Source organism: Lepisosteus platostomus, chromosome 10 (genome assembly GCF_059453375.1).
Source record: "Lepisosteus platostomus isolate fLepPlt1 chromosome 10, fLepPlt1.hap1, whole genome shotgun sequence".
In the NCBI taxonomy this organism is placed as follows: Eukaryota; Metazoa; Chordata; class Actinopteri; order Semionotiformes; family Lepisosteidae; genus Lepisosteus; species Lepisosteus platostomus.
Genome location: NC_142620.1, coordinates 8,283,089 through 8,300,604, shown reverse-complemented (window position 1 = coordinate 8,300,604; position 17,516 = coordinate 8,283,089). Strand labels below are relative to the sequence as shown.

Below are 17,516 nucleotides of genomic sequence, written 5' to 3'. Positions count from 1 at the left end.
ATGTTCACATTTAACGAGTACGGCCCTGTGCTCGCATGTTCCTGGGGCTGTGCGGCGTGTCTGCTAACAGACGACTCTGGAGCTGCTCAAGCATGTTTTGAAGAGCGCAGTTGACGAACATGACACACGTTCATGACTGGTAGTTTACTGTTCGACCTTGTCCAGGCCCAGATACGCCTGACGGGGTCTTCACAGTCAACGAACCAAAAGCTCTGACGGTATGCCGGGCTCACTGGTTTCAATTTCACTCAAGAACAATAGGTCTTTTTCCCATTACCTTTGTTTGTTTTTTTTTTTAGCCATTTACAGGGCTGCTGTGACAGCAATGTAAACGAACGGAGGCTTTTTATGGGGTGTACTGTAACGACCCCTTAACAAGAAAGCTGAACGTGCTCCTTTGGGTGAGCGCTGGAAGGGAGGGTGTGTTTTGAGTGCTGGTCTCACTGTATGACGTGGCTGTTTGTCCTTAGCGGATGGCAAGCGCTTGGCTTCAGTGGGGCTGGATGACAACCACACTCTTGTTCTGTGGGACTGGAGGAAGGGAGAGAAGCTCTCGGCAGTCAGGTGGGAAATATACCTCTTCACCCCTATCGTCATGAGCGACATTGTTATTGGTCATGGCTGAGCTTCGTTGTTCTCCAGAGTTATTTCAGTTTGGGAGTTCTCTTATGTGTTTTATCATCTGGTGGACTTTGAAATGTACAATTATTGCATTTGCATTTGTAATAGGTGTATAATTGATTTTTTTTTCATTCACTGTGTCCCTAAACCCTGAGCTATTTGGAAACTCCATCGTCTTCTGCTTGACAGAAGGTGTTTCATTCTTAAACGGACTATGGGTTATGAACCGTTATATCATTGTACGCGAGAGAGAATGAAATATTAATATTTTTTAATGAACACATCTTTCACAACCGCTGCCTGCGTTCACATTTAGATCCTATATGACTATCTGTGGAAGTGGCTCTTACTATGCTGTGAGAAATATTATCTACTTAGCACCACCAAGTTTAACGCCATAATTTATCCACGGGCTGCAAATTGAGTATCTCATATGTGCTGGTGATTGATTAAAAGGAAGCTCCCTGCTGACTTTCAATCCATTCTTTCTAAGACAGCTCCACTTAACTCTGCCATAACAAAAGCTGAAAGTTTAATTCTGCCGATCTTTCTGATCTCTGACAGGATGTGCCCGGATTTGTTCTTTTTTGGTGGCGTTTCCTTATTGCATATCATTTTTGCCAGTATTACACAGCCTGGAGTGGGCTGTCATAACCAGAAACATTAAAAGACAGGTTCTGATAAAACAGACACACAAAACAGCTGTAGGGTAAAGAGTGTGTGTTCTTTAAATAAACTGCAAGGAAACTAAACGACGCTACAAAACAAAAAACAAATGTCTGAGCTCCTTTTTGAAATTGAAACAAGACTTCTTCAGTTTCCTCTATGGACAAACAGGAAGCTAAGCAGTTTACTAGCAACAAAACACACATGTCAAAAACATACAAAAAGTCCACCAGTCATTCTCTCAGTTAGTTGTTTTCTTCCTTCTCTCTCTCCTTCTCAGAGAATTTGTTCTCGGTCTACAAACGGCTTGTATTGACTTACTCTGGAAGCCTTAGCTTCTTGGTTCTTAAACTCTCACCCTACATGTGAACTACTTCTGACAAGAATCTCCATCTTGCCTTAATCTACTTCCCTCTCACACCCAGCTTGAGAGCTTTTAGGTATCCTGTCACAAATCAGTTTTAAATTCACAAAGGAAGGTGGTCTTTACGTCTAAAGCATTGACCAAAGAGATCATTAAATAGCGTAGCTATGCATGGATTATTTAATTGATCAAGGAAGTAAGTAAAACTCTGAAAGTTTATGTTTTAAAACCTGTGTTCTGTTGGTCAATTGTATTGTACAACAGCTGCAACCAACACAATTCATAAGGAGCTGGAAGTTTTAGTAATCTGTGTTACAGACACCTGTTGGCAGTAGCCTGATGTGTTCAGTGCTAAACTAATCAGAGAGACTTGTTGAGCACAAAGCAAGCTGGAGTTGGTACACTGAGGAGCCCTGTAGATAATTACAGAGGGATCTATCCCCAGGATCTAAGATGCAAAACTGCAGGCATCTCTCTTACCTGAATAATTCCTTTGGCACTGATTATAGTTTTGCCAAATTTGCCATTGAACAATCATAAAATTGTACAATTATGCTCTGCTTCATTATTTAAAGTGTCATCTGACTGTTAATTTTTTTTTTCTAGAGGGAGCAAAGACAAGATTTTTGTCGTCAAAATAAATCCATACATGCCAGAGAAGCTCATCACGGCTGGAGTGAAGCACATGAAATTCTGGCACAAAGCAGGTATGGTTCAAATAACATAACTCCGTATTTGATTAAGTTGATCTTTTTTTTTTTTTTAGAAAAGCAGTCCACACATTCTTACTTATCCACAATAAAGAATGCAGTCAGATTTGTCCGATAACAAACATGCCTATCTAAAAGTGGGGAGCTCTGTCAGCATGTATTGGCCACAAAGGAACAAGTTAAACGTTATTTTAATTTTGATAAAGGGGCGCTGTAATATCCCATTGAACGGCGAGGGTCTGTGTTTTGTTGCAGGCGGGGGGCTGATAGGGAGAAAAGGCCATGTGGGGAAGATGGAGACCATGATGTGTGCTGTGTACGGGTGGACAGAGGAGATGGTCTTCTCAGGAACCTGCACTGGAGACCTCTGCATCTGGAGGGACATGTACCTCATCAAAACCGTCAAGGCTCATGATGGGCCTGTGTTCAGCATGCATGCACTGGAAAAGGCAAGAAGATTCTCTTAGGCAAGGGTGTGAATGAACTGTTCTTTTTTTAAATACCTCTGAAGGTCCTGGTACCACCTTCTCCTCTTGCACTTGTCCTGTAATCCTCGTGCCTTAATGTGGCGTAACCTTCGGTTTTTGGTCAAGACCTCCTACTGGCTCTGGTCCTGTGGTCCTGAAGTGTTGAGATGCTGCAGCAGGGAAAGTGCGGTTTAGCCCTGAACATCCGCGCCCCTTGTCTTTCCCTCAGGGGTTTGTCACTGGAGGGAAGGATGGAGTTGTCGCTCTCTGGGACGACACCTTTGAACGATGCCTCAAGACGTATGCCATCAAGAGATCTGTGCTTGCTCCGGGTTCCAAAGGTACAGTGTGTGCATGTTCGCCTAATAGGACTCATTTATCGGTGGCAGTGGTTGGAAGGCACAAGTCGGTCAGGAGTATTCTTTTAAATCTCATTCACAGATATATTTTGAATCTGTCTGAGCAAATGCCAGGACCAGTTAGGATTTCAACTATTGCAGCTATATATTGCAATACTATATATTTATTTACTGCACTATCTACTGTATATGTAGACTTTATAGTTTATATCTAGTATTTTGTAAGGTATTATAAAGAATTTGTAGCTTGAACTGGTTGCTAACTAATTCAAGGCATGTCAACAAGTTACACAGCTAATTGGGGGGAAAAACCCCACAAAAGACTCTTTTCTGAAGTACAGTGTCAATACCCAGCCTGTCCGAAAACCTGCCTGAACAGTTTGTGTTCGTGTTTGAAGCGCTGCAGTCTGGAAATTGTTCGGAAACCTTCTCCTCTGGTGGGCTTGCTTTCAGGTCTGCTGCTGGAAGACAACCCCTCCATTCGAGCCATCTCTCTGGGTCATGGCCACATACTGGTCGGCACCAAGAACGGGGAGATCTTGGAGGTGGACAAAAGTGGACCGATAACACTGCTGGTTCAGGTGAGGATGAGGATAAGTTTGGGGATATTTTCTTTTCTCCTCCTGTGCATCATCTGGGGCATCTTTTAGCTGAAGTCCAGCTCGACTGCTAAGCCCAATGTAGCTTACTACTGGAAACATTGTGGCACTCCACTAATAAAAGGGCTTCAGATCAGGCCAGGCTGATATGCTTCTAGGACAGCTTTGGTTTATACCCGAAGTCTCAGATCATACACAAGCTAGCAAATCTTGGACAGTTAAATCTGTAGATTTACCGCATTCCGGTGAAATAATGCCTGGAGGGGACAGAATAAGGAGCCAGCTCTTGGTCTGATGATGAGAGGGTTTCTGTGCTGTAATCCAACAGACCCTCTCAACAGAAAGTAGAGCACTACCCTCTTCCTGTCCCGGAATGTCCTTGGCCTGTTATTGCCCCCTGCTTGGGTAATTAATTGCCCCTTCAAATGCTTTAGGGCAAGTAACCCACTTTTCCATGAGGTAAACCAGTATGATTGTATGCTTAATTCCAGCATCTGAGTAAGTTTTAATGAAGCAGACCGCAGTTGAAAATGTTGAACATTGAACATGTATTTTTATACATTTAAGCATCCTTTTTTTTATCAGAAATATATATTTTTAAATTTTGTGCAGCTGTATTCATAAAAATTGTACTTACCTAGTGCCTTATTTATTTTATTTTTTAAAGAATCTAAATACAGTACTTCCAGGTTGCTGCTGCTCATAACGTTTTATCCATTGAAAGGGCACTAAGGTCAGTGTTTCAAATTAGGAGTGACTCATCTGCAAAGGATTTCATTGCTCAGGTCTGATTTTAATGCACTAATGCACTTGACTGGTGGTCAGAAGCAACTATGAGAGACTCATTACTATTTTGTCGACGGGTTTCTTGACTGAAATAAACCCGTGTGCGGGCATTTTACAACTTGGCCCCCTGAGAGACCGTGTCTATCCCACCTACTCATGGGCCGCCTGTCTCTGCCGACATCATCCGACAGGGCCACATGGAGGGGGAAGTGTGGGGCCTGGCCACTCACCCCCACCTCCCGCTCTGCGCCACCGTGAGCGACGACAGGACCCTGCGGATATGGGACCTCTCTCCGAGCCACTGCATGCTAGCCGTACGGAAGCTCAGGAAAGGTAAACCGAGTGTCTTTCAAGGGACCTGAGCAACGTCTCGTTCGAGGCCTTGCCCGACGCGTTCGCAGTTCTTCAGCACCACGTGGAGCGCTCAGCAAGCGGAGGCGAACACGTGGGGTTTGTCATTCCAAAGCGCTAAACACCTGGAGGGGCTGCCTCCCCTCCTCCAGGAGGACAGTAATGGAGTCCTCCGCGAATGCTGCTTCCTCGTTCCACGTCTTTCAGTCTCGCGCCTCCTGCTGCAGCTCCCCTGTAATGGCGGCACGCGGGCCTGGTCTTGACGGCGCAGGTAAATGCAGCGGCCCGGGACCGTGTGGCTCCCTGGTTCCTGGAGAGGGTGACCGGTGGAGTGTCCTGTGTCTTTCCCAGGGGGACGCTGCTGCTGCTTCTCTCCCGATGGCAAGGCCCTGGCTGTGGGGCTCAACGACGGCAGCTTCATCATCGTCAACGCCGACACGCTGGAGGACCTGGTCTCCTTCCACCACAGGAGGGACGTCCTTTCCGAGATCCGGTTCTCGCCAGGTGAGCAGGTCCGGGGCAGCGTGTGCGCAGTGTGCGCAGTACAGTTCAGCGGGTCGGCACCCTCGAAAATATTACAACCGGCCACAAGTATGGCCTTCCCTCTGCTTTTTATTTTCCTTCTTCCTTGTGGAGCAAAGCAAACCAGAAGGCTCTCCTCAAATACGCAGCAATCCTGTTCGTCTTGCTACATTAAATCAAAGCAGTTACTCCTGAAACTTATTTCTCAGCTGACCGTCATGCGATATTTCAAAGACTGATTTAAGCTTTACTTCCTTGACCTTTATAAATAACGTCCTCACATATTTGGTTCAGCAAAGCTCCCACTTACCTGCTACTTTAGACCTCTGTAACATGATTCCACAGGTTTGCAGCAGGTCAATATTTCTCAGTTTGTTTTTGAATGTGACTAACATACACTGTCAATACTCCCTCATAAAGACTCCACAACACAATAAAACAGCCACACAGCAAAGTAACATTTCACATGAACATAACCAGGACCACTGTTACTGAGGGGCACTTACACAAAGTCGTTGTGAACTCTCAAGTCCTTAATGGTGTTTATCCATCATTTCCACCTGATCTCTCCCTACCCGGAGCTCTGCTCTTAGCCTTCAACCAAAATGATATCTTGTTAGGAACTGTTACAAATAATCATGTAAGCCTGTAATTGCACAAATGGTGGGAAAGAGTTATACATATATTAGGGCGGAGTGGTGGCTCTGTGGCTTAGGATCTGTGCCTGTGGTTGGAAGGTTGCCGGTTCGTATCCCATGGCCAGCAGAGGAATCCTACTCCGTTGGGCCCCTGAGCATGGCCCTTAACCCCAACTGCTCCAGGGGCGCTGTATAAGTGGCTGACCCTGTGCTCTGACCCCAAGCTTCTCTCCCTGTCTGTGTGTCTCATAGAGAGCAAGCTGGGGTATGCGAAAAGACAAATTCCTAATACAAGAGATTGTATATGGCCAATAAAGTGATCTTATCTTATCTACATGTTGTTATAGTGTGTATATTAACCAGTAGTTGTTACGCACTTTGTTTGTTTGCACTTTGTTTTGTTCTTGATGCACTGTTTGCACTTCGTTTTGTTTTTTACACTTGTTTTACAATCGAGAGACTTTCTGTAAATAAGAATTCCATTGTACCAGTACCGGTTACATATGGCAATAAAGTTCAAGTTCACAAAGAAGCAGCCAGATGAAAACTCCTTCGTTTTCCGCAAGGACGTTGCGTGTTGTTTTTGCTCTCTCGCGGCCGCGCCGCTCCGCTGGGATCGTACTGTCGGAATGCCTGAGGGAAGGAGGCTCTTGTGTTTCGTCAGGTTCTGGGAAGTACCTGGCTGTGGCGTCCTGTGACAGCTTCATCGACATCTACAACGTCATGAGCAGCAAGAGGGTGGGAGTCTGCAAAGGGGCGGTGAGCTACATCACTCATCTGGACTGGGACAAGAGAGGTGTGTGACTGAACAGTCCTTCCCCACCCTACAGCAGGGGGACGCGCGCGAGTCTCCAGTTTCTTTTTCCCCCGATGAATTTGTTTTTACACGTATTTTAAACTGAATCTATTGCTGGAGACATTCTCTCCAAAACGAAAAGGCAAACGTAGTACCTGGAACTAATCATCCTAGAATGTGCTTTGTCTGTTCATTTTTTTATTTTAACAGGGAAGCTTTTGCAAGTAAACAGTGGTGCTAAAGAACAGTTATTCTTTGAAGCCCCCCGTGGCAAAAAGCAGACGATTCCAGCATCTGAGGTAGGAACAAGCCGAGAACAATCTGGGTGCAGCTGCAGATAATGCGGTTGTCCTACTTTTAAAAACTCCTGAGGACAAGGGTGGGAAAAAAAGTGGTTTGGCATTAGTGCGTCCTAGTTTTGAAAAGGTTTGATAAGTCTAATCTTGTCAGTTTTGATGTAAGAAGTTACCAGAGAAGGGGACCTCAATTATACTTTTAAACATAAACTGCAGAAACAGACACAGTCAAAGGCACATCAAGCTAATATTGTTAATTTGGTTTCTGGAAGCTTATTGATCCAAGTCTCTTGTTCAGCCATTTTCCGGAAAGAAACCAGGATGTCAGGTGTGACCGTATGCCTGCACAGCTTGTTCCCACACCAGTTGGTGTTCCTGCCTGTTCTCACTTTTTTTTTTTAACTGTACTTCCCTGTGATTTCCACTTGTGTCCATAGCATTGACCTCGCCTTGTCATTTTCCTTATAGTCACTGTTCCAGATGAACAGGGATTCAAGGGATTCTGCCCTGTCAGTGTAGAAGCAGTCAGGGCATTTCTTTACAGAACGTATCCTGCTGCTTTTCTCTGCACTCCAGAGCAGCAGTATTTCTAATGTGACGACCAGAGCTGTACAGAATATTCACAATGAGGTGCTACAAGTGCATCACGCAATTTTAACATTGCTTGTCTTGATTTAATTTCTAAGTTTTTAACCGTAATCCCCACATTCTGTTTGGCAAGGCGGTGTCTAATTGGCAGCTAACTGCCTTTCTCTATGCAGCATATGTACACATTCCCTCTTAACCCACCTTGAAATCTTTCTGTTCCGTCCGTGTTCCTGACCTCTCCACAGGTGGAGAAGATCGACTGGTGCTCGTGGACCTGTGTTTTGGGCCCCTCGTGTGAGGGCATCTGGCCTGTGGTCAGCGACGTCACAGACGTGACCGCTGCCTGCCTGACCAGCGATAAAAAGGTCTTGGTCACTGGGGATGATTTTGGCTACGTCAAACTGTTCAGGTATCCCGTGAAGGTAAGAAATGTCCATGTTTCCCACTAATGGGGCTTCTTCTTTGTAGTAACTGATGTGTTGAAAGGCAAATACGTTCAGGTTACTGCAAAAAAAAAAACCAAGAAAAACAGGCCAAAGCAACAGAGGAAGGAAATTATGAGCCACAGAGAGAGGAGGGTTGGTTTACTCGTGGCACGTTTTTTTCAAATTCATTTCCTTCTCACTTTCTTAAAGAAAAAAGGCAAAACATTGTAAGTCATTGATAGCAGCAGTGGCTGGATTTCACATGGAAGACGGTTCTGTTGTTGTGGCCCCAGGGAAAGTTTGCCAAGTTCAAGAGGTACGTCGCTCACAGCACGCACGTCACCAACGTGCGCTGGACACACGACGACGCCCTGCTGGTGACTGCGGGAGGGGGGGACACTTCCCTGATGATCTGGACCCACGAGCCGGAGGGCCACCGGGAGAGTCGGCAGGGCGACAGCGAGGAATCGGACATTGAATCGGAAGACGACGGGGGTGGGTGTCCGGAATTGCTGAGCTGACAGAGGAACAGCTGCATGCTCTCTGAAACAAAATATTCCTGAACAGAGTAGGCCCTTGATGATTAATATCATTGAAATTGTATATATGGCAAATGGAATACAGTGTGTTACAGTATATCATCAGGTATATGTGGATTAAAGGGTTTTGATGTCCAAAGTGCAGTTTCAATCTATGCACTAGGAATCTGAATTTGTCCTTCTGAATTTGCTCAGATTGCTCGGACACCAAAGATCCTATTGGCGGCTGTGTCCAAGCTGTCAATAAGCATTAAGTCCTGGTTTATGAAGATGCTTGTGCAGGGGGTCTTTCCCCCAGAGGTGGGAGCCCTACTCTGACCAGTGTAAGTCAACTAGTGAGACTGGCAAAGCTGAAAGACTACCTGCAAGGAACAGTGAGCTGAATAGGGACTTCACTCTTTATTACTTGGACAGCTGTGGAGCTGCTACAACACCCCTGTTTCTCTTGCCACCCGCTTAGGATACGACAGCGATGTGACGAGGGAGAATGAAATCAACTACACCATCAAGGCCTTATCGACCAACTTTCGACCAATGTCAGGGATCAAGCCACATCTGCAGCAGAAGGAGCCAACTGTTGACGAAAGGTACCTGCAGAAATTAGTATCAGGAAACAGTTTCCTTGAAGAGAAATCCAGAGCTAAGATGTGCCGTATGTTCCTTGGAGAGGTCTTAGTTTTCCAAACTCCAGTTTTGTGGTGACTGATGCATTTCCTACATTGTTCTTGAACCTTAGGTGTTTGGTTCCACGTGAGCCACACCTTTCCACCAGAACACTTCGGCTCTGGCTTCTCTCTTTCCTTTTATCTGACTTGATCAAAATTGACAGTTAGAGAAGGTCTGTGCTGTTTCTTCCTGCTCTTCTGTAATTTTCTCTCTTTGCTTCTTTCTGCTGTGCTGTCCTTTGTTTCCATTGAAGGCAGGGAGTAGTCAGGTAAGGTGATTTCTACAAAATAAGTAAATAAGTCAGTCGCACACATTACCAATCACACTGCTGATTTATTTGCCTTGGACATTCCTATTTATTACATTAAAGGGAACGTTTTCTTCTTCCAGGCTCCTGAAAGGCAAACTGCAATATATTACACATTATTTAATAGACCTCTCAAGTCTGCTTTTTTGTAACCTAAATGGGATTTCTCAGTGCACCCTGGAGGATCAGTTAAGATGAAAGAAATAACAGGGTCTAAAGAAAGGTCTGAGAGAAGACTTCTTCCTCTTTCTGTCATTATTCATGTTAAAGAAGTGTTAATACAAAGTGAAAAGAATCAATTTCATTCATGGGCCAATTTTTAATATGCAACTCTGTAGTAATACAGTAAGGTAAGAAATAAAAGCACTTTATAAAGTAGTCATTGATCTTCCTGGATGATCAATGAAACTCTATGCATTCACTGGGTATTCCCGTGATGATGATGATGATTATTAATATTATTATTGAGATATTTTATATTCAATTGAGCAGTCCAATACAAAGAGTACATATAAACACACATTTCCCCATTATGCAGGACACTGTTCCAGCAGTAGTAATAGCACCACTGGAATAAGTGTTAAATGCATTGATATTAGGTGTAGTTCTACTGATTTAATAGCACAGCTTTGAGCTTTAAGCCAAAGAATGTAACTGTTTTTTGTTCTGTGTCTCCTGTGAAGGAAGTGTTGTGTTGTGGTGTAAACAGGCAGGACACTGTATTCATGTAACTCTCTTTTCTGTTGCCTGCTGCTGGGAAGAGGGTCCAGGTAAGCAGAATTTCATAGTCCTTTGCCTTCACCGTTAGAACCGTAAGGAAAAAAACTCAGTTCTCAGTGGATCTCATCCTTTTGTGGGGGCAAACAAGCATAGATTCCTTCACACAAGTTAATTACACCTGACAGTTTTCCTACTGTTTCTTCCCCCTGCACTTATAGCAATCAACTTTGCACATTTTTTCGACCAAGCGGTCTGAAAGGCAGGATCTCAGTGGATTTGGCAGGCTTGCAGCAGCCATTAGGGGCTGGGAGTGAGGGGGAGAGGTCTTTCAGAGCCTTTTAGCTATACAGGGACTAACTTTATTTCAGTGTTAGAATGACATTATCTGGTCTTCTTCCGAAGTGACGCAGTTTAATGTCATGTTAATGTTCAATGTACTGCTTAATTGTGATCCTGTAGTCATTATGGGAAGTCTGAGGGATCTGACTGGGCCACAGACACTCGAACTGCAGCACTGCAGCGTGAGATAACGCATCCTGATAGGCTATCGCATCAGAAATAAAAATGTAACACGCCTCCACAGCTCTTACCTTCTTGTCTAAAGTTCAGTCATTATTTGATGAATTAGTAATGCTCTATGGCTACTAAGATCTTCGAATTGTTGATGCTGTGAAAAAGTGAACCTGCTGAATGGAAGCTTTTCTGAGGAGTAAAGCACTATTAATTCACAGTCACAGTTAAAAGGTCCCTAGGGCTTCAGCCAGGCATTTTCATGCACATAATCCCACTGGAATGATTGCAAATGACTTTCCAGACAGTTATTTGATTTTGTAAAAAGTCTGGTTAATTTGAACCTAATATAATAGGTATGCTTTTAAATAGCAGTTGAACATAATGGTGTAGCTGCTTATTTTCTGTTGTGTAGGCTACAACCGTAAGGATTATGGAACAGGTGATTGTAATTTTAAGTATGATGGGACTTTTAGTTCCTGCTGCAAACTAAAAATAGCAAAAACCCCATTCACGGTTTTTTAGTTTTGCATTATAACATTAGAACTTGAACGGTGGTCAGATATTCAGATGCACTGTGCTTGTCAGCTTTGTGTTTCTAAGTTACATGCTGAAGCTATTTTGGGGCTAAATAAAGCTCAGGGGAAGATATGAACTTTGGATTAAAGCCTGCTGTTATGTTACTTCAACCAGGGCCCTGGGATCAAAATATTCCTACAGAGTGGTTGGGTTTTGTGGTTTACATTCGTGTATACAATTAATCCTGAATTATCTTTTACGGTGGCTTGCCTGCACAAGGTACCCTGTGCTTAGAACTTAGAGAACTGAGCACATGACAATTTGATTACAGGTCCTGAATAGAGTGGCCCTCGATGATTTATATTATTGAAATTCTATATATGGCAGATTGAACACTGTGAATTATATAATTACGTCCTTAATTAGGTATATGTGGATTATATATGGATTAATGGGTTTTGATGTCCAAACTGCAGTTTCACTGTAGCTCAGGTCGTATACTGCAAATCACTCAGCACTTTCAGATCCTTTCTTAAAACTGCTTTAAACTTGGGCTTTTAATTCTATTTAATGTGCTGCTTCATTTGTTTTGTTACTATTAAATGAATTTAATTGAGTATAGGTGTATCTGTTGGTTTTTCTTTAGTCTTGTTTTGTTGTAAAACACCTTAAGATCCTGTCCCGAAAGGCACTGCACACAGTAAGGATTAATAATACTGTTATCACCTAGAGCTGTGAACACACGCAGCAGTAAAGATTTTACCCTGCTATGACGCAGTCTGTCACTGCAGGTTTCCTACGTTAAAAAACTGGAAAAAGAACTGAAAAGCATCATACACGTACATGCAAAGTTGTAATTTATTAAACGGATTCCTTCCAGTCATTCCAAAACACTGTGAAAGCAATTCTGATGGACTCGTGCGATTCATTCTGCCTTTCCAGAGCACAACCGTTTTCCTTGTGCTTGCATAGAGAGAGCTCGGAACTCGGCTGCTCTAGTCTGGAACGGGTGACAGACCAGCTCTTCTTATTCACAGTTCTCTGTTTCAGACCCCCTGTAAGTAGGGCGTTGCCGCAACCTGAGAAGCTGCAGACCAACAATGTGGGTAAGAAGAAGCGCCCCATCGAGGTGAGTGAAGCCATCCGAGCCCGTGCTTACTGGACAAGTGGCAGACACCCAGACTGGAAGCTTAGTGTTGATTTTTCTATCTTGCTTCTTGGTGTTCACTAGAATGATGCATAATAATTCCTTATGCTTGTATAGTGCAGCCTGTAAAGTGCTTTGAGTGGAGTGTCCAGAAAAGCGCCATATAAGTGTCAGGAAGTATAATTATTACCACTAGTGTGTACCCCCACCTGGATGATGCGACGACAGCCATAGTGCGCCAGTACAGTCACCACACACCAGCTCTCAGTGGGGAGGAGAGCAGAGTGAAGAAGCCGGTTCAGAGAGGGGGATTATTATTATGATTGGTAAAGGCCAATGGGATGTTTGGCCAGGACATCAGGGTAACACCCCTACTCTTTTCGAGAAACACCCTGGGATTTTTCATGACTACAGAGAGTCAGGACCTCAGTTTTGCATCTCATCTGACTGGTGCCTTTTTACAGTATAGCAACCCTATAGCTATACTGGGCCATTAAGACCCACATAGCGCAAGGTTATCGCCCGCTACTGACCCCACTGGCACCTCTTCCAGCAGCAACCTTAGCTTTTCCCAGGAGGTCTCCTGTCCAGGTACTGACCAGGCTCACACCTGCTGAGCTCCAGTGGGTTTCCAGTTGTCAGTTGCAGGGTGATATGGCTGCTGGCCGTCACAACAGTGAAAGGATTCTGAATCTACTAAAAGGAGCTCTTCATGGAAAAAAATAAACCTACAATAACCAATACACCCTCGCTTTGAGAAGCAACGTTGTGTCCCGAAGTGGAAATGGTGCTTCTCGTCTGGGGATTGGGGAAAGGGCGAGGAAGTCTGGAAGCCAGCAGCAGGTCTGGCCCGGATTTCCGGCGGTCTCTCAGTAGCCTCTGTCCTCCCCCTCGCAGGACCTGGTGCTGGAGCTGGTGTTCGGCTACAGAGGCAACGACTGCAGGAACAACGTCCACTATTTAAACGAAGGAGCCGACATCATATATCACACGGCCTCGGTGGGGATTGTTCTCAGTCTGACTACAGGTGAGGAAGTGGCCTGCAGTTTATTATGCCTGTATAACCCCTGAGGTTCAATGGAAGCTTCTAATTGCTGGAGGCTTCTTCCTTTCACACAGTGAGCTACTGGAATTGGTTCCTCTTTTACATCCAAGTCTGAATGAAACATACGCCCAATTTTGTTTTTATTTACCTCGGTTAAGAGGACCCTTGTCAGCATTTTCTGCTTGGATGAGTGAGGTTATTTCTTCCTATTGAAATTTGCTAGTCGTTTGAGAGGAGATGTGCTGACTTGTGTAGCAAAAAAAAAAAGGATTTCTTATTTCACCGGTTCAGGTTTGAAGTCTATTTCAGAACATCCTTTGCATGTTGAATTCCGTTACAGAATTGTAAATTAAAACAAAAATACCTAAAGCGTAACTGTAACGCTGAATTATTCTGTTTCTGCTTGTGCCTGTGGCTTGCAGGGATAGGCTTTGCTGTCCCCTCCCCTGCGACCCAGAATCAGAAGCAGCAGTTCAAAAATGGATGGATTGTTGTTTTAGGAAAGAATTTCTGGTTAGAAGTCATGATTGTTGCACATTATAATTAATCTGCACGTTAACGTATTTTGTTCTTTTGCTTGATTTGGTGCTTTTGTATGTTTGATCACAGCTTGTCAGAGTTTTTACATGGAGCATACAGATGACATTCTGTGCCTGACCATTAACCAGCACCCCAAATTCCCAAACGTGGTGGCAACAGGCCAAGTAGGTATGTTTGTGAAAAATTAACAATAAATCACATTTACTTGCACCTATGCTGTAGGCATTAAATAAAATCTAACATTTTGCATAGTTCCGTGTGGGTACTTTGAAGCATGAAACACATCAGGAGTTACCAGTGGATCTACGGTATTAAAATGTGATATAGTGTCTGTGCTTCAATTCTCTTAGACATATTTAACAGCTAGATGTTTTCTCTCTCCCTTTTTGCAAATCTTGCATACTTTAACTTTTGCTTGGTCTTGAACTAGATTGCAGTATCGCATTTTATACACTAAATATTTGCACAAAAACATAAAAATGAGTGTTAAACACATGATCTGCTTTCCACACAAGCCCTTTAGACTCGACAAGCCTTCTATGTGTAGCGAAATTTAGTTATTTTTAGATTTTACTGTATGTTAACCAATTTTATTTTTAAATTTTAGGTGACTCTGCAGACATGTCAGGTACTGTGTTGTTAAATTTCTAATTATATATAAGCTTAGCCATTTTGCTAATGAAAATTGAATGCATTTAATTTCCTTGACATTAATGCATTCTCTGCCTGTGTGAAACCTGATATTTGTTTGATTTAGATGATTTGGCTGATGCTTTCATTCAAAGCATCTTACATTTCTACACAGCTGGAACTTTTACTGATGCAATACAAACGAGTTCACTTGCTTAAGAGTACAAATAGTCTTGACCTACCCAGCACTTGAACCCAGAACCTGCTAGTTCTGAGTCCAGAGCTCTAAACACTGCAAAATCCTCATTACACAACAACAGAATGCAACTTCTGGTAGGTTATTTTCATATAGCACTTTGCCACAATACAAAATGATAATAGATTTAGTTTTGGCAACATACTGTACCCAGGTAATGTTTTTTTCTTGCTCCCTTACTTTGTTGCAAACTACTGCCACCTAGTGGAGTAAAGACGCCATGCAAAAGTCTTTCAACCACAGTACAGCATTTCTATTACTGGGTTTGGTTTTCAGGTTTTAAATAAATAATCCTTACATTTATATAGTGCTTTACGGGAAATGGGGACTCCCCCCCACCACCACCAATGTGTAGCTCCCATCTGGAAGACAAGGGCAGCCGAAGTGCGCCAGTACGCTCACAGAAGGAAAACACTGAATAAGTGAATCCAGTTCATAGATGGTCATTATTAGGAGGTAGAGGCCAGGGTGAAATTTGGCCAGGACATCGGGGTAACAACCCTACTGTTTTTGAGAAACACCCTAGGATTTTTCGGGATCTCAGTTTTATGTGTCATGGGAAGGATGGCAACATTGTACAGTAGAGTTTCCCCAGTTATACTGTATATACTACACCTAATGCCCCACTAATACTGAGAGCTCACTGGCCCCATTAACACCTTTTCCAGCAGCAACCTTAGCTTTCCCAGGAGGTCCCCGCTCCAGGCGCTGGCCAGGCTCACACCTGCTGAGCTCCAGTGGGCTGCCAGCTGGGAGTTGCAGGTGATAGAGCTGCTGGCTATTTATTTTTACTGACACTCCTTTCATTGAAACAAGGATGTGTCATGTCACAGACGGTTGCTGCTAATCTAAAAAACGCTAACTGGATAACTGCAAGAGGAAGGAGATGTGAAGGGACGTTTTGACAGATGAGTGGTAAAATACACAAGGCCTCCATCTGCCTTATTCCCTTGGGGGTGGGAGGATTAGACACACCAGCAGGCAAGCTTTACATCTGGAACAATTTAGGGGTAAAAATATTCGCTTGTTGGAAAGGTCCGTAAGGAAGTTTATCCCAGTAATCTAATAAAGGTGACGAACGAAGAAGAAGCCGTCGGCCCCAAGGCATTCTGGTCGCTTTCCTTCGGTCTGACCACACGGGCTCTCCATCACTCTTTCACTGTGATTGGGCTCTGCGCCTTGGCTGTTAAATTCTGCTCATCACCATGCAGTCGGGGGATAAGCAGCGTCAGAATGACACGGGCTGAGTCACCGTGGGGCTCTGCTTCCTCTCCTCAGCCACCTCTCCCTCCATCCACGTGTGGGACGCCATGAACAAGCAGACTCTGTCGGTGCTGCGCTGCTTCCACACCAGGGGCGTCTGCTCCGTCAGCTTCAGCGCCACGGGGAAGCTGCTGCTGTCTGCGGGGCTCGACCCGGAGCACACCGTCACGATCTGGAAGTGGCAGGAAGGTAAGGGGCCCCTTCACTGCGCTCTCCTCATTCGCCGTCGTTGGCTGTGCGTCTGCGGTGGTCTGGCGATGCTCTGGGGCCGCTGGTGTGGCCCGTGAGCGATCGGTAAAACCGTACCGGAAAGGCAGGCGAGCCCAGTGTCAGACGGGAGAAAACTGCAGTTTCCGCAGGCCTGCCATGTCTCTCAGGCTAGAGCAGGGGAGTCCATTGCCATCTGTACCTGTACATTGCGCTGATCTCTCAGGACATACAGTACACAGGACAACAGACAACAGCACACAAGGTGGACGTTACATGACGAACATAATAAATGATAACAACCAGAACAATTCATATATTGTAGAGAACAATAAATATGTAGTACTGGAAAAAAAAACACAGTAGACCATGCACAAAGTGCATAGTGCAGAGGTGCATTGAGTCGGAAGCACTGCCTTCAGCTGTTAAGGATGTGCGCTGCAGTAGCGTGTGCAGAAGAGCCACAGCTCTACTGGACAGACTGCGGGAGGCTTGACCCGTGCCGTGCGGCCGAGAAGGCTGCCTGAAATGCAGAGGTTTGAGAGTGTCTTCAAACTGCTGGGCACAGAAAGCTCTGTGAGGCGGAAATGACGTCCAGGCCAGCAAAGCCGTGCCTGAGCTCCGACACGTTCAGAAATCTTTCCGGTGGCGTGAGGATCGCATGGGGGCGGGGGCCCGGCTGCCCGCGTGGAGCTCACGGGCGGTCTGTCTGTGTCCCGCAGGTGCCAGGGTCGCCAGCCGGGCGGGCCACACCCAGCGCATCTTTGTGGCGGAGTTCAGGCCGGACTCGGACACCCAGTTTGTGTCGGTGGGGATTAAGCACGTGCGCTTCTGGACGCTGGCTGGGCGAGCGCTGCTCAGCAAGAAGGGCGTGCTCAGCTCCATCGAAGAGGCCAGGATGCAGACCATGCTCTCCGTGGCGTTTGGAGCTGTAAGTTCAGCACTTTTGGTTTCCTTTCACAGTCACCAACAGTCACCA

The 17,516-nt window shown here is 44.8% G+C and overlaps 1 protein-coding gene across 6 annotated transcripts in view; it reads left to right on the top strand.

The window, feature by feature from the left end:
* eml5 (EMAP like 5) overlaps window positions 1–17,516 on the top strand; it is a 71,289-nt gene that overhangs the window by 46,367 nt on the left and 7,406 nt on the right. For 4 of the 6 annotated variants that reach the window (XM_088647893.1, XM_088647892.1, XM_088647895.1 and 1 more), the window contains 18 exons: window positions 471–564; window positions 2,258–2,358; window positions 2,617–2,810; window positions 3,058–3,169; window positions 3,641–3,768; window positions 4,764–4,905; window positions 5,275–5,427; window positions 6,748–6,879; window positions 7,090–7,178; window positions 8,009–8,185; window positions 8,482–8,683; window positions 9,188–9,314; window positions 12,500–12,578; window positions 13,494–13,623; window positions 14,251–14,349; window positions 14,789–14,809; window positions 16,346–16,519; window positions 17,260–17,468. In XM_088647893.1, the coding sequence (XP_088504019.1) occupies window positions 471–564; window positions 2,258–2,358; window positions 2,617–2,810; window positions 3,058–3,169; window positions 3,641–3,768; window positions 4,764–4,905; window positions 5,275–5,427; window positions 6,748–6,879; window positions 7,090–7,178; window positions 8,009–8,185; window positions 8,482–8,683; window positions 9,188–9,314; window positions 12,500–12,578; window positions 13,494–13,623; window positions 14,251–14,349; window positions 14,789–14,809; window positions 16,346–16,519; window positions 17,260–17,468 (2,363 nt within the window). Of the gene's footprint in view, window positions 1–470; window positions 565–2,257; window positions 2,359–2,616; window positions 2,811–3,057; window positions 3,170–3,640; window positions 3,769–4,763; window positions 4,906–5,274; window positions 5,428–6,747; window positions 6,880–7,089; window positions 7,179–8,008; window positions 8,186–8,481; window positions 8,684–9,187; window positions 9,315–9,646; window positions 9,662–10,461; window positions 10,471–12,499; window positions 12,579–13,493; window positions 13,624–14,250; window positions 14,350–14,788; window positions 14,810–16,345; window positions 16,520–17,259; window positions 17,469–17,516 lie in introns of all 6 variants that reach the window. The other 2 variants (XM_088647890.1, XM_088647891.1) reach the window with 1 other exon arrangement.